Here is a 16,867-nt window from a genome sequence, read left to right on the forward strand (position 1 = left end):
AACCTAACCAGGAAACAATAAGGTATTTTCAGACGTTCACAAATAAGAGAATAAGACCTCCCAGGCTAGTAACTGTTAACTTGAGGTGTCTATCAGAGTCATGTATAGGCATTTTCTGTTGGTACATTTAGGAGTTGCTGTTTTTCAAAATACACATGTCCAGAATCTCCTCTCTGGTACTGATTTATTGGAATGAAGCAAAATAGAACCTCGGGCAAGTTAATTCACAAGGATTAGGTTCTTTTTTTAAGAAAGTTAACAACAGGGGCGCCTGGGTGGCTCAGTGGGTTAAGCCTCTGCCTTCGGCTCAGGTCATGATTTCAGGGTCCTGGGGAGCCTGCTTCCTCCTCTCTACCTGCCTCTCTGCCTACTTGTGATCTCTGTCAAAAAATAAAGAAAAGAAAAAGAAAGTTAACAATAGCTCTGTCCCATGTATCACCTATGAATAAGCCTGTGTCCCATGCTATATGCCAGCAATTCTCAAGTAGAGCATCATGACAGACACTAGTAAGAAACATAAACTCAATAACTTGCTTTACAAATAAAAGGCAGACTCAGGATTATCTCTACAACAGCCTCACTCTAGCCTGTGCTGTGATACACATTTTGCTGCAGGAGAAGGAAAAGAGATGGAATAGTGAGTGACTCAGAGTGAGCAGAGGAGTGAAGGGCATAGTTTGAAACCATCCCATGGAGAATTCTAATTCTCCTCAACCTATTAATAAGCAAAAAACTATAAAGTTATAATTAGCTGAAAGCCACATGCCAATGCCTAAAATAGTGGGAAGTGCTATGTGGTGCATTCTGTGATATTACAATTACTTTGACTTTCCTTATTTATATACCAATACACTTTCAATAAGAAAGCCAAAATAGACACATAAGGAAAGCCTGAGTAACAGTGACCTGCATAATATGAAATAGGAACAAAAATGATGCCAGTAAAATCTGTCAGTACGTATGTAAGATTACTGAAATAAAGGCAAAGCAACAATGAAAGGGAAATTTGAAATACAACACATCACGTTGAATATCATGCTAAAATATGTAAGTTCTAGAAACTATAACTTTGGACAATAAAATAAAGGTTAAGTTTGCAGGAACAACCGAGAATAGAGAGGAAAAAAATGACATCACAATTAGACAAATCCATAATGTAGAACATTCTATAAGATAATTGGCCTTCAGGTGCCTGGGTGGCTCAGTGGGTTAGGTATCTGCCTTCCGTTCAGGTTGTGATCCCAGGGGTCCTGGGATCAAGCCCCTCATCAGGCTCCCTGCTCAGCAGGGAATCTCCTTCCCCCTCTGCCCTATCCCTCACTTATGTTCTCTCTCTCTCAAGAAAATAAAATCTTAAAAAAAAAAAAAAAGATAATTAGCCTTGAGTTTTTAAAAAGTCAGCTGAATAGGGAAGAAATGAGGGACGCCTGGGTGGCTCAGTTGGTTGGGCGGCTGCCTTCGGCTCAGGTCATGGTCCCAGTGTCCTGGGATCGAGTCCCACGTCGGGCTCCTTGCGTGGCAGGGAGCCTGCTTCTCCCTCTGCCTCTGCTCGCTCACTCTCTCTCCCACTCTCTCTCTGACAAATAAATAAAAATTTAAAAAAAAAAAAAAAAAAAAAAAAAGAAATGATTAAACACCAACTAGATCCCTGGTTTGGAAAAACTAGCTATAAATGACATTTTCAGGATAACTGGGGAAGTCTGAATATAAACTAGATGTTAGGTATAAGAGAACTATTAATTATCTTCAATATGGTAGAAGTGTTAGGAATACAAAGATGAAACCTGAAGCATTTAGTGGTAAAGAGTCATGATGCATCAGATGTACACATGTGTAAGAGTGTGTATACAGATATATGTACAGATATCCATCATACATCACTATACGGTTGAAGCAAATATGATTTAAGATTTTTATTTATTTATTTGAGAGAGAGCACGCGTGTGCGCTAGCAGGGTGAGGGATGGAGGGGGAGAGGGACAAGTGGGCTCTGTGCTGACCACTGAGCAGAGAGCCTGCGGCGGAGCTCAGTCTCATGACTCCGAGATTGTTACCTGAGCCAAAATCAAGAGTCAGCCTCTTACCCACATGAGCCACCCAGGTGCCCAATAAATATGATTTTTTAAAAGGTTCATAAGTGCTGAATCTAAATAGAGATATGGATGAACATGTGTTATTCTTTCAACCTTCTTGTGTATATGAAAATTCATGTTAAGAAATTTTTTAAAAATTACTCAGCTTACTCTTCAATAGCACATACTGCATATTTTAATATTCCTGTGGCATAAAGGACTGAAAAAAAGGTATTTTGATAATACAGTATAATTTTATTAGATCAAGTAAATTTATTCTCACTTAAAAAAAAAAAAAAACAAACTTTAAATTGAGAATTTTCTTACTGAAGTGCCCCCAAAGCCCGCTTTATTCCCTTGCAAAGTTCACTTGGTTTCTGTCTTAAGGGCCTGTGATGCTTGTGGAAATGATGTGCAATGGTTAATCTGTGGCATATGCTGTGGCATCAATAAGATACTGCAAACGCTAACTGGTATATTTGGGTTCTTTCTAACTATTTGTTTTTATATCTTTTCCTTTAACCATTCCAGATAACTTATTCAGAAGCAGTAATATTCAGAAGCAGTAATATTATGGGCATAAATGCTATTGTGTGAAGTTTAAAAAATAATTCACTGAGGAAGACTCAGTATGTTGGATATATTACAAAAAAATTCTTCATAGCAGAGCAAATCACCACACCTCAGACCATATTCTCTTCTAATAAACAATCTTTCCTTCAGAACAAAGATTCATTTCCCTGGTGGGAAGATATGGGAACCACTGCTCCAGCTCACATAACAAACCTCATAAAGGCCCTCCCGCAAGGCCTGCCACAGTGCCCAGCGTACAATAAATGTTTTCAACGTAGAATTATCCTTTGCATAAAGCCTTTTAGGAAATACCTGCATCCTCCTTCCAATTCCTGAACACTGTATGACACATAAGGAATTAATCATATTCTACACTGTAATATGGTTGTGTATTTGTTTCACAGCCTCTAATTTATAAATTAGGAAGAACAGCAGTATACAGGAAGCTAAGACACTGCTGTCCATTTTGCATGAATGATGTATAAAGCCATTGTCATCTTTAGGATTACGTCATTTGATACAATTTTTCGTCTGTGAACTATCTCAACTTTAAAACAGTATAACATAGGTTAATGGTCAATGCATGACTCAAAAATCATTTCGGAATACACTGCTCGTGTCCATCTCAAGTGTACTGGTCCCAGACATAAAACCTTTCATTAATTTTTCTTATAATATACAATTTGATAAGTAGTTATAAATCATAAGATTCCTTAAAAAATAGAATCCCAACATGGTAAAGGAAAGCAGTAAGAAAACCGTATTAACAATGAGGATACTAAATTCAATTTAGTATCCTGGACTGGATCCTAAAACAGAAAGGGGACATTAGTGGGAAAACTAGTGAAATCCACATGAAGTCTATAGTTTGTTAACAGTACAGTACCAGTGTTAATTTCTTCATTTTAGTAAATGCACCATGGTTATGTAAGATATTAATATCAGAGAAAGCTGGGGAAAGGGTATACAAAAACTCTCTATAATATTTTTGTAACTTTTTTGTAAATCTAAAGTTATTTCAAAATATAAAGTTTTAAAGATAACTTCAGTGGTTGAATCTGTTTAGTTTATGTCTAGACAACACTCAGGGAGTAAGGAAGGGCAGGAAAAGGAAACCACCCAGATACATAATTCAAGCTTCTCAAATCTGTGACTAAGCTTCCTGCCTATTCTCAGCACAGTTGGCACTCAGGGTTCTATTTGGTCTGCACAAAGCTCTACAGAATAGGACTTTTTTTTTCCCCCTAAAAACCTCAAAAGGAAATGGCTTGCCTTTCCCTAGGTTTTTTCTTTCTTATCATAACACAAAGCAACAGAGACTAGCACCAGCAGTGCAAGTTTAAAAAGATACAACCCCTTGGGTTCTAATGATAAAAGAAGAGAAGGAAATTCTGAACTATTTTACAATTCTACCAAAGAAAGCATTTAACCAACTTTTTCAGGAAATAAGCAGAGCAATCAGAATCAGTAGCTACTCATTTTACTGTAATTTGGTGAAGTGTGCCTATATATTAAAGATAGATGACAACAGTAGAAAAGTATGTGTTGCAATCTGCCCTTTTCCATACCATTAGTCAATGCCATTCTTGTGTTACTTTTCCTGGATATCTCAAGTGTCCTAGCCCACCTACAGAGTTAACTCTCCGCCCTCCCCAGCTATGCAGAAACACAGGGAAACCATTTGATTTACCTCAAATTAGGTAACAGGAAGAAACAATCAACCTCTTCTTAAAGAAACATTTTGCTTTTTTATCAGTTGCCTGCTGTGAAAATTATCCGACTACAAAACATGGGAAAAAGAACAAAGATGTTACGTGATACACGTCAGTGCCATAAAATCCTTTATTTGTACTGAGTGTGAATTAAAAAGTATTTCAAGAGAAACTCTATTGTCAAAAACAGAATATTACTGAAATGACTTTATTTAACATTCCACTGAATAAGAAATTTACAATAATAGCACCCTGTTTGGGAAAGTGTTGAGTGGAGGTGGGAAGTACTCTCAACATTGGTTTTTGGATTTTTTTTGGAAGATTTTATTTATTTGAGAGAGGGAAAGAGAGAACAAGTGGGAGAGAGGAGGAAGGGCAGAGGGAGAAGCAGACACCCTGCTGAGCAGGGAGCCCAATGCAGGACTCCATCTCAGTACCCTGGGATCATGACCTGAGCCAAAGGCAGATGTTCAACTGACTGAGCCACCCAGGCGCCCACTCTCAACACTGCCAATGAAAATTTAAATTAGGACAGCCTTTTGAGAGGGCAAGTTGATTTCGTTTTGTTTTTACCGTTTTCTTCTTTTCAAAATACTCTCTTTCCTTGACTTCTGTTAACAGGTCCCTCTCTTCATTTTCCTCTTGCCTTTCTTGTCTTCTTTGCTGATTTTTAGCCGCTCATTCTTAAGGCCTTGGAGTTCTGTCTGACTCCTTTTCTTTTTAATGAATTACACTTTCTCCCCAGATCTTATCTACTTGTGCCCTGGAGTTATCCCCTGTAGGTGACAACTATACAGAGGTGGTAACTTGTAAGTAAATTTTACCCCAAATTTCTCTCCTGAACATTCCTCTTCAACAATCTGAACTCATGCTCTTCAAAAGTATCCTCAAAAGTGCCCGGCAATCCTACCATCCCTTGCTGGTCACTTCACTTCCCCATTCTCCAAAAATTAGGATAGCATTTCGCCTTCTGGAAATCCTCCTCAAACCTTGAATATCCTCTCACGTTCCCTCTCACTCTCAACAGAAAACACTGTATTTCAAGGAGACCATCAAAATTTTAAAAACCTCCCTCAACTTTCACCACTAACTGTTCATCCCTTCTTCCACCGCATTCCTCCTCTCCGAGGACGATCCCTTAGGACCTGCGCTCTCCAACCACAAATCTCTCCTGCCTTCTCAGGAGCCTTGCATTATTATTCAGCATTCCCTCACTCATGTTCTCTCTCAATATAAAGAAAGATTCACTCATTGTAAACTGCACGGTTATCAAACACAAATATACATATTCCTTAATTCAACAAGTCTACTTCTACGAATTTATACAAAAAACTAACAAAAAGATTTAACTGCAAGAATATTCACCCTAGTGTTTTCTCAACAGCTAAAAATTACAACCTCTATAATAACGGAAAACGATTCCATACACTATAATACTTCTATACTATGACCTACTACAGAGCTATTAAAACTGTTACTTTTTTCCCCACGTGGAAACATTTACAATTTATAGTCAAGAAAAAAATAGAAGGCTTCAAAACAGTACAAATTTTACAAACCCATTTTTGTAAGAAAGAAGTGTAATACATATTTATAAGCTCCAAATACACTCTGGTTACTAAAATGTTCAACAAACTGGGTGAATGGGATTACAAGTGGGTTTATTTTCTTTTTACTTACCTAAAATTTCGGAGTTAGCAAAAAACCCCACAAATACATATATGTAATATATAATACACACACACACATACATATACAATTGAACAGATTCTATTACACTGACAGAAAAATCTAAATACTAAGCAAAGAGAAGTACAGTATTAAGGAGCACAAAAATTGAAATGAGAGGATAAAGTATACAATTATCATTAATTCATTTTAAATTAAAACATGTTATTTGGGGAGAGAAAATGTTTTTAATAATTAATAAAATTTTCCAGTTTCTTTTGAATCCTCATAAAACCTACCTTCATGTTGGGGTGACACTTTTTACATAAAGCCAAAAAGTGAAATAAGGTCTTCTCTACAGGAGACTAGATAAAGATGAATAAACTCTAATACGTTCATACAAAGGAACACTGCTCATCAGTAAAAAAAGAACAAGTTACTAATACATATGACCTAAATAAATCTCAAAAACATTATGCTGAATGAAAAAGGCTTACACAAAGGTAATGCTACATGACTCCATTTAAATGAAGTTCTAGAATAGGATAAACTGATCTACAATGGGGAAAAAATTCAGAATAGGGGTGAGAGAGTTGACTGGGAAAGGCAAGCAGGAAGTTTCTGGGCTGACATTAATGTTCAACAACATGAAGTCGTACTACACAGGTGCATGCATTTATCAAAATTCAAAACTCATCCAATGGTTTACTAGGATTTGTGCCTATTAGAACTCTAGCTAATGATATGCATGCTGAAACGTTTAGAGTGATCTATAATGGTGTCTACAACTTACTTCACAAGCATCCCTCTTTTAAAATAGGTCTTAATAGATAGAGAGATACAAAGACACACAACACGTAATTTTAAAAAAGATAGGAGCCAGGTGCTGGGTAAAATTCTCTCAACTCTTCTCTATGTCTGAAATTCTCATAATAAAATACTGGAGGGGTGCCTGGGTGGCTCAGTGTGTTGGGCCTCTGCCTTCGGCTCACGTCATGATCTCAGGTTCCTGGGATGAAGCCCGGCATCAGGCTCTCTGCTCAGCAGGCAGCCTACTTCCCCCTCTCTCTCTGCCTGCCTCTCTGCCTACTTGTGATCTCTCTCCCTCTGCCAAATAAATAAATAAAATCTTTTTTAAAAATGAATAAGATAAAATAAAATACTGGAAAAATATAACTTTCAGTAAAATACTGGAAAAATTTAACTTTCAGCAAACTATGTGGTTAAATATATGTATCTGAAGGCGGGAAAATGAACAGAAACATTCCTAGTTCTTCAATTACCAAATGATTTAACAACTGGGAGTAATTTCTCAAATGGTAGAAGACACAAGACACTAAAAGATTTGAGCAATCAATAGCCATTTTTGTAAATTCACAAGCATTTCTACAAGTTGACAAATATGGCTGCTTTCTTGGGCACTTCATTTGTAAACTCTCTTTGTGCAATGTATCCTTAATTTATTATAGGTGACATAATAAAGAGACAAGAGTTATAAAAATGTCATAGCCAGGGGTGCCTGGTTGGCTCAGTGGGTTAAAGCCTCTGCCTTCAGCTTAGGTCATGATCTCAGGGTCCTGGGATCAAGCCCCTCATTGGGCTCTCTTCTCAGTGGGGAGGCTGCTTCCCCCTCTCTCTCTGCCTGCCTCTCTGCCTACTTGAGATCTCTCTCTCTCTCTGTCAAATAAATAATAAAATCTTTTTTAAAATGTCACAGCCAGTTATGGAAACAATTACATATACCTTAATACTAACTGTATGTTAGGTATGAAAAGGCACAGGATATAGGTCAAAACAGACCACCAACTATTCATCAAATTTTCTCCTAAAGGACATGGAAGATACTAATAAATAATCACATTTAAATTGTTAACTTATAATACAATAACTTACCTAAAACTTTTTAGGAAACATAAGCTGTTTTAGTCCTATAGTCATCATAACAAAATCTTGTTTACATATTTAAAATATTTTTAAATCTTTGCAAAAGAAAATGACATGAGGGCCTCAGAAAAATCCTTCCCAATAAAGGGTTTATCATTCTGTAGATGATAAACATCAGCTACAGAAAATACAATAAAATAACCTGGAAGAAAAGAATTGAAATCTTCATAAATTTGATATGGATAATTTAGTTTTTGAATATAATCTCTCTAGAGATTTATATAGTATATATTACTATATGTATGTGTGTATATATGTTTATGAAGTTGCATATACAAAAAAATCTATATATGCTACACTCTGAGTGATTTAAGGGCTTTTCAAGAGTTATTATTTGATTTTTCAATAATTCTGTGATTTTTGTCATGCACACTGATACTGAACGCAACCCCCAGATGAGATGTAACTCCACCATATGATATGGCCTACCACAATAATTCCCCATCCCCAAATATTCTCTATCAGTTATGTTAATAAGTCTAAAGAAGGTTCATTCCTTTAACAAATATTTAGTCAAAGCTTCTAGCAGCCAAGCATGAGGACAGACACTGGATACACAATGCCCGCTAGATCACATGATGCCAAGCTTCACAGAATGTACAAGGCATTGGTGGGGGAGAGGTATTAGAGACAGCAAATGAGTAAACAAAGATATAAGTACGTGTTTATGGTTAAAACCATGAAAGCAAGTTACAGGGTGGAATGATGGAAAAAAGAGAGAGAACTTGCTTATGGTTATTAGGTCTGACCTCTCTGAGGAGATGATATCGAAGCCCAGCCCTAACGACCAAGCAGCAGCCAGCTCTGCAAAGAGCAGAGGGAAGAGTATCCCCTCAGAAGTGACAGCACGGGCAAAGGCCCTGAAGGAAGATGGGCCCTGTAGGTTGAAGTAACCAAAAGTCCAGTGATGTAACTACGGGACAAACTGCAGACAACGGTAGAATCAGTGTCATCGAGGCTTTAGTAAGAATGTTGGATTTTATTCTCAAGGTAAAAGAAAATCATTGAAGGGTATTAAAAGGGAGAATGACATGACTAGATGGAGATCTACTTTGTGGAGAAAGAGTTGTAAAGGGCAAGAATAGAAGCTAAAGTCGTGGTACAGACAAAAGAAAAAGAGGAACAGTGTGAACTTGGAAGTGGAAGGGAAGATCTGAGATACTCTGACAGTAGAACTGGTTAAGATTTGCTCATAACGCAAGGGGGAGGGAGACAGTATGAGCAACTACATACATGATGGTGCCATTAACTAAGGTGACAGATGAAGAGAACAAGTTTGGTCGTGGTGGTGTCAGAAGGGTTAGCAGGGAATCAAGACCAATTTAGACATGGTATCTCTGAGATGCCCGCAGGACAGCCAAGAGGATATGATGAGTAGACAGCTGGATTTAGGTCAGAGGATGGAACTTAGGGGCGCATCAATCAGGTTCTTTAAACTGACCTGGATGTCTATAAAATACAAACGGGCCACCCTCCAGATACTCTGCATCAGAATGACCACGCGCATGAGCTCTTTAACATGTTCAAGCGATTCTGACATCAAATGGAGTCTAAGAACCACTTATGTAAACAGATTTTAATGTTATATAGTTCATCACCTAAGGATATAGCTCTTTGGAGAAGAAAACAATAAGCAATAATATAATGGTTTGACCAATAAATCAAGAGTTATCTAATGTCCTCCAGTCTTACATCATTATAGAGGTAACACTGTTCTAATTGGCCATTCTTTCAAATGGCATTTACTAAAGGCCACTCTGAAGGTGAACAATTTTTTATTTCAGAAATATTTGCTTACAAAATACACATGAAATACCTCACAATGAGTCAATCAAGGTTCAGAAAGGTCGAGAATCATACCCAAAGGACTTACAATCAACAAGAGACAAAATTCACAATTCAAGATAACACCAATTACAATCTGCTTTCCACAACACAAAAAAGCCACAAAGTTCATGACTACAAAGCTCACCATCTGTCACATGTCATGTGCAAAAATGATTACAGTTGACCCTTGAACAACACCTGCTTGAAGTACATGGGTCCACTAACAAGCAGATAAATACAACACAGTACTACAAATGTATTTTCTCTTATGATTTTAACACTCTTTTCTCTAGCTTACCTTATTAATTATACCTTACATATATATATATCTATATAACACCTTATTATTATAACACAGCATATAATACATATAACATACAAAATATGTTACTTGACTTACTTGACGAGTAAGACTTAAGGTCAACGGTAGGCTATTAGTAGCCAAGTTTTAGGGGGTGCGGGAAGTCAAAAGTTACACGTGGATTTTCAACTGAGTGGGGGTTGGTGCCCTTAACCCTCATGTTGTTTAAGGGCCAACTGTATAGCAAGAGAAAATGGGGTGAGTGCCTTAAGAGAAACAGAAGGGACAGTGAAAGTAAGAAGGAAAAATTACTTCTCCATTTTCACTACTTAAATGATTTATAAATGCAGAAACTATAAATTCTACCTTTCAAAGTATCCAAAAAACCTATTAATAGCAAAAGTGTTTTACTTCTATACAAAAAGCCCTGAGGGGGGAGGTAGGAAAAGAAAAAATGAAAGAAGATGGGATTGGGAGGGAGACAAACCATAAAAGACTCAATCTCAAAAAACAGACTGAGGGTTGCTGGGGGGGAGGGGGGGACGGGAGAGGGTGGTGGGGATATGGACATTGGGGAGGGTATGTGCTATGATGAGTGCTGTGAATGTGTAAACCTGGCGATTCACAGACCTGTACCCCTGGGGATAAAAATACATTATATGTTTATTTAAATAAATTAATTAATTAAAAAAAAAAAAAAAGCCCTGAGACTCTACCTAATTTAACATACTACGTCTTCATAGACTTTGGGTCTTTAATTTAAAAAAACAAACAAGGGTACCTGGGTGGCTCAGTTGGTTGGGTGTCTCCCTTTGGCTCAGGTCCTGGGCTCCTGGGATTGTGCCCCAAGTAGGGTTCCCTGCTCAGCAGGAGGCCTGCTTCTCCCTTTCCCTCTGCGCTGCCTTACCTGAGCCCGCTGCCCTACCCGAGCCCCCGGGGTTTGAGCTCTCTCATGCACATGCTCGCACTTTCTCTCTCTCTCAAATAAAAGTCTTTAAAAATAAAAAATTAAAAATTTAAAAAGAAAAAACAAAAACTACCTAGACAGTATGGCCAAATGTACAAATACAATATACAAAGCTATACAATGGCTACAAAAGCCCTTATAAATCCCAACTCCTTATCTGCCTGAGGTCACAAAACAAGTCATCTGGGGCTGACCTCAGGTGTCCTCATCAGTAAAATGAGAACACAGAGTTTGGGATAAAGAACCTATTCACCTTATAGGCACTATCCTTGATAGTTATTATTGGAAGAACATACAAATAATAATCTATAACTGTCAGATTTTATTTTTACATAGAATGCTGGATTTTGCTTCAAGTGTATACTTTCAACCATCTGCCTTAATACAGCAGAACTAGTAATGTTTCTGAAAATGTTGACAAATCGGGATACCTGGGTGGCTTAGTCGGTTAAGCCTCTGCCTTGGGCTCAGGTCATGAACCGGGTCCTGGGATCAAGCCCCATGTCCAGCTCCCTGCTCAGGAGGAAGTCTGCTTCTCAGTCTGTCCCTCCCCCTGCCTCACACGCGTACTCTCTCTCTCTCATTCTCTCTCTCTGATGAATAAATAAAATCTCAGATGAATAAATAAAATAAATGAAAATGTTGACAAATCGTCTTTGCTGACTGCCCCTGACTAGAATCAATCAGGACTACAAACTCAAGGTCACTCTGTACTTACCTTTTCACAACAGTTTTAATGCTTGTAAATTGTTCCTTACCCCCAAGCTAGATAGACTTCAAATTCCTGGAAGGCAGCTGTGTCTCGTACACTTCTGATCATTCAATATCTGCGTGGTTACTATGTGCCTGGCACTGATCTAGGTCCTGACAACACAGCAGTGAACAAAGTAAAGTCTCTGCCCTCCTCAAAGCTAATACTCCAATGAGATAGGAGATACTAATATATATCAATTAGTGATAAGGGATATTTAAAAAAAAGGAGGGAAGGAGGGCTAGAAAATACTGTAGGAGCTGGAAGGTTGCTATGTTACACAGGGTTATCAGGGAGAGCTTCACATATAACTGAATTCTGAGTAAGTGGAGCAAGTCACACAGATTTCTGGAGGGTAGGAGTCATGGGGGGTTGGGGGGAGGCAAGCGCAAAAGCCCTGAGGCAGAACATTAATTATTATGTGGGGAAAATTCTAAGAAGGCAAAGGGGTGGGGCATAATAGAGACATATAGGAGGGCAGGCTCTGAGAGCAGAAGAGTGCCATGATCTGATTCACGTTTTAAAGAATCACTCAGATTTCTGTAACAAGAAGAGAGAATAAGGAATAAAAGCAGTGAACCTCATTAAAACCCTGCAATAATCCACGGGAGCCATAATGGTAGCCTGAACCAAGTGAGTGATGACGATGATTAACTGGGCTTGAGTTACATTTTGAAGAGAGAACCCACAAGATTTGATGAACCGGATGTGAAAAGAGAGAAAGATGAACCAAGGAGATATTTTAAAAGATTAGGAAAAGTAGACTTGCCATTAACAAGACAATAAAGTCAGTGAAGCAATTTTCCCAGAATCTAGCAAACTGCCCAGCACAGAGTAGACACTCAAATGCTTGTGAATTAAATTTAACTGAATAAACTCCCAAAATGAAAGGGTAAACTCAATGTATTGCTTTCTATTTGCTCTAATTTCTTTTAGTAATGTTTGCCAATTACACAAAGACTTAGCCGCTAACACAGTTCACGTGCTTACAAGGAAACATTACACAGCACACAGCAACACAGCGACTAATCCTCACATCTCAAGTACCGGTTTCAGTTTTAAATTTACAATTCTCCTGGACAGAAGAGAAATCTGCTATGAAAGCTCTGTGACAGCCTGAGGATTCTTACACCCGAAGTAATTAACCTGTTCCTTAATGATGTCATATTCCTGGAAGGTAGAGCAGTGCAAACAGAACCCCCTAAGCCAGAATTAATTGAAAATAATAACACTTCATGATAAATTTTCAGAATGGGACAAGACTGAACAAGTCCCCTAAAAAAATAAGTCATCAGTCATCAGTATTTTTTAATCTTTTTTTTTTTTTTACCTCCAGCATAAGTCCCTTCAAAACAAGTTTAATGAAAAACTAAAATCTGCCCGAGAATGTGAAATTTCGCACATCTTCCCCCAAGCTGGCACTTTTCCTGCCAATCAGTGAAAAGGAGCTTCACTTAGGGAAGAACTGGGTATCCTCACTTTAGCACTTCTTAGGCGTACTCCCAGACTTTTAATCCAGCACCCGTACTATATAGCTCCAGGAAGAGCCACAAAGTTAACAGACAGATACTAAAAGGAATTCTAAAATAAAAAGTTTTCACCCAGTCCTGCCTTCCGGTTACTTTAAAAACTTAACTGAACCTTAAAAAAAAATAAATAACTGAAGTTTAAGTATCATCTCTTTCACACGAGTTTCCCTAATGCCCCACCCTAACCTAATGTGTTAAAAAAAAAAAAAATGCGCGTACAACTTCCAGCGAAAATACAGCGTAACAACCTAGATCATTCTGAGAAGCTGATCGCACTGAATTCAGCAACAGGCAGTACTTCCTTTTTCCTATCAGTAAACGGCCTTGAACGAATCCAAACAAATCTGAAATGCCAGCCAGATTCCCCGTATCTCCCCCGCTCCCTCCCCCCACCCCCCAAAGCTGGCCTGGAAACACAGCAGCCAGTGACCACAGAGCTGAACAGAAAAGAACCAGTGGTAAGCAAAAACAATGATTTTTAGAGGCAGGGAGGTTAGGAGCCGGGTTTTCCACCACCATCTACTCTCGAGTCAGAGCCGGCCGCCCCACAATCACGTTCCCAACAGAGCGGCGCGCGTTCTCCTCCCGCTCCGAGGGCCCCCGCACGCGGATTAGAGGCGAGGTGGAGAGGAGAGCGAACCGCCTCGGGTGAAGGGAGTGCCCAAGGGGTGCCCGGGCGCCCGGGGAACGGAGCGCAAATAAGCACGCGTGCCAAGGATGAATGCGGCGTCCCTCAGGAGCGGAGTGCTCAGCGCCTGCCACAAAACGTGGAGGGCAGGGAGCCCTAATTGGGCTTTCCTCCCGGGGGGACAGGCTGGAGGGGCTACAGGTTCAGGACCCCCTAAGGCCGGGCCCAGAAGGCTACTATTTCCCCGTAAAAGGGTGGGGCACACGGGGGAGCCAGGTGGGGGCTGCTGCTGCTGCTGCTGCTTCGTCCCTCCTGTCATCACCGCCATAGGGGACACCCTAAAGAGGAGAGTGGGGACTCGGTGGGGGAGGGGAGCACCACAGCCAGTGGGGCAGCGGGCCCCGAGGGGGCGGCGGGCGCGCGCCAGGGAGAGGAGAGGGCGCGACCCCGGCCGGGAGCCCGGGAGGTGCGAGCACCCGCCGGTCTCTGGAACGCCAGCGCTTCCCGGTCCCCGACGAGGGGAAGCGGGAAGGGGCCACCCTCCTCCCCGCCCCCACACTCACCATGTAGAGGGTGAAGGGCAGGCCGAGCAGAAAGAGCCACAGGTAGAGGTGCAGCGCGTTCACGAAGGTGGCCTGGTGCGGGTCGTAGTACCAGCCCCCGCTGAGCGCGGCCCACACCCCCTGCCGGAGGATCTGCAGCGTCTGCGACCCCATCCCCACCCGGCGCCGCCGCCGCCGCCGCCGCCGCCGTCCCCGCCCCGGCCCCAGCTCGGCCTCGGTCGCCGGAGCCCGCAGCTGCCCCGTCTATCCCCCTCCGGAGCTCCGGGAGAGCGGGCCGGCGCTCCGGCGGTCGCTAGGGCTGCTGCAGGAGGAGGAGGAGGCAGCTAACGAGTAGGAGGAGGAGGAGACCGAGGAGGCGGCGAGCGGCGGGGCGGAGGAGAGCGGAGAAGAGGAGGAGACCAGCCTCCACAGCGCCGCCGCCATCTTGTCTCCTAACACCCGGAGCCAGAGCCAGGCCCCCGCGCCCGCGGCCCGCCAGCGCCGCCGCCGCCGCCGCCGTCGCCGCGACCCCCGCCGGCCACCAGCCTCGGACCCGGCGGACAGGGAGGCCCGGCGCCCGGGAGGGACCGGGAGCAAGCCGCGCCCCCTCCAGCCCCTCCTCTCCTCTCCCTCCGCCCCCCGGGCCGGCTCCCCGCGGGTGCGCGCAGCGCCTCGGCCACCGCGGGCGCCTCCTGCCGGCGCCCGGGAGAAGAGCGCGCGGACGCGGACGGGGCCCCGGGGGCGGGCTCTGGGACACCCCTTTCTGCGCGGGGAGAACCACCCTGCCAGGTGCGTTGACCGGTACCCAACGCGAGCCTTCACTCTCCCAAACCCGGTCTCTAGAACCTCGTCAGCATCCTGGCCGACGTTTTATGATGTTTATGGAACACCTGGGAACAGTGAGGCTAGTATCTGCGATGCTTATTAAAGGCCCGGGAGAATTCTATACAGCTGGTGACTAATGAAAAGTCACAAATGCGCCCAATGTGAGCAAGAACTGTGTTGGCCCTTGGCGCGAGCTGGAGGCCCTCGGGTGAGAAAAATAGCCACGCCAGGTTGGAAGGATTTACTACTTCCAAAGGCAGATAAATTAATAGAAGTTTCAAGCGATGGAACAGGATGGAGTAGACAGATTTATCACTTTATACGGTGATTTTATAGTTTAACGTAGCCATTTTTATAAGTGGACCAATCTAAACAGCGTTGAAAGATTAACTGTGACTCCACCCCAAGTCACAATAGGGTCTCGCAGTTCTCTTTTTTACTGCTGTACACTGGGAATCATTCCTGGCTCTTTGTAATGTTTATAAGGCATGTCTGATCTCATTGAATGAATTTTTCCCGCTAAGTTTGAGTTTATTATAGCAATAAATGTATTCGATATTCCTGTATTAAAACTGCTATAATTAATGAAAAAGCAAGAAAGCCAAAAAACTGGTGCTGTTTTAAGAAGAGTATTGAAAAACCATTGTAATACCTCCTGGTGCCATCCCACTCTACAGTTCAAACATTTTCCTACCCATTTCATTTGACCTGCAGAACGCTCAGGTAGCGGCAGCGTAGAGGCTATTATTTTATGGGTGAGGAAGGGGAAGTGCAAAGTAAGTGATTGCCCATGTTCTCCTGCGTAATTGTGGTTGAGAAGACCTCTGAAAGCTTATCAGTCATTCTAACTGCACCGACTGGAATTAGAAGCTTATTTCTCAGCACCCTCCACCTTATAGAAGCTTATTTCTCAGCACCCTCCACCTTATCCGTTCAGACAAGAATTTGGAACTGATCAACACTGCCCCGCAGCTTTCGGTTATCTGTGGTCCTTTTAAACGTTATGACCAGTCATTCTCCAAGTGTAATCCCAGGAGCAATTGTGTCAACACCGTCTGAGAACTCTGTCAGAGATGCAAATTCTCAGGCACCACTCCAGAGAAGCTCTGGGTGTGGGACCCAGCAATCTGTTTTAACAAGCCCTTCAGAAGATTCCAGTGTGCCGGAAAGGTTGAAACTACCATTGTAGGACACTGTCCCCCAGCCTTGATTACTTTATTTCCTTATAACCACAAAGCCATCAAGTTCCGAGCACCTTCACATTGTGAGACATGAATGAACACTGGCCAAAATATACTTTAAACTATATGAGTATGTCTGAAAGAACGATCGAGTTTAAATAAGGCAATTTTACAATTAAAATAATGGCGTTGAGCCTTGGTCTTAAATACAAGGTATTGTCAAGTGTTCATTTGTTTCTCCCAGAAGAGACAGGAAAGCTCCCTGAGCCGATTTTGGAATTGATCCCAAGCTCTTCCGACACAAACAAAGATGTAAACAAGGATAAAATTCCAATACCACTTCAGTT

General features: G+C 41.6%; 1 protein-coding gene across 3 annotated transcripts in view; it reads right to left on the reverse strand.

Annotated features, from left to right (window-relative positions):
* PCNX1 (pecanex 1) overlaps positions 1 to 14,768 on the reverse strand; it is a 151,603-nt gene extending 136,835 nt beyond the window's left edge. For all 3 annotated transcript variants that reach the window (XM_080808812.1, XM_080808811.1, XM_080808813.1), the window contains exon 1: positions 14,536 to 14,768. In XM_080808812.1, the coding sequence (XP_080664938.1) occupies positions 14,536 to 14,688 (153 nt within the window). In that variant the 5' untranslated portion in view covers positions 14,689 to 14,768. The remainder of the gene's footprint in view (positions 1 to 14,535) is intronic.
* Positions 14,769 to 16,867: the final 2,099 nt, after the last annotated feature.

The sequence above is a fragment of the Martes martes genome, assembly GCF_963455335.1.
Source record: "Martes martes genome assembly, chromosome: 7".
Taxonomy (NCBI): Eukaryota; Metazoa; Chordata; class Mammalia; order Carnivora; family Mustelidae; genus Martes; species Martes martes.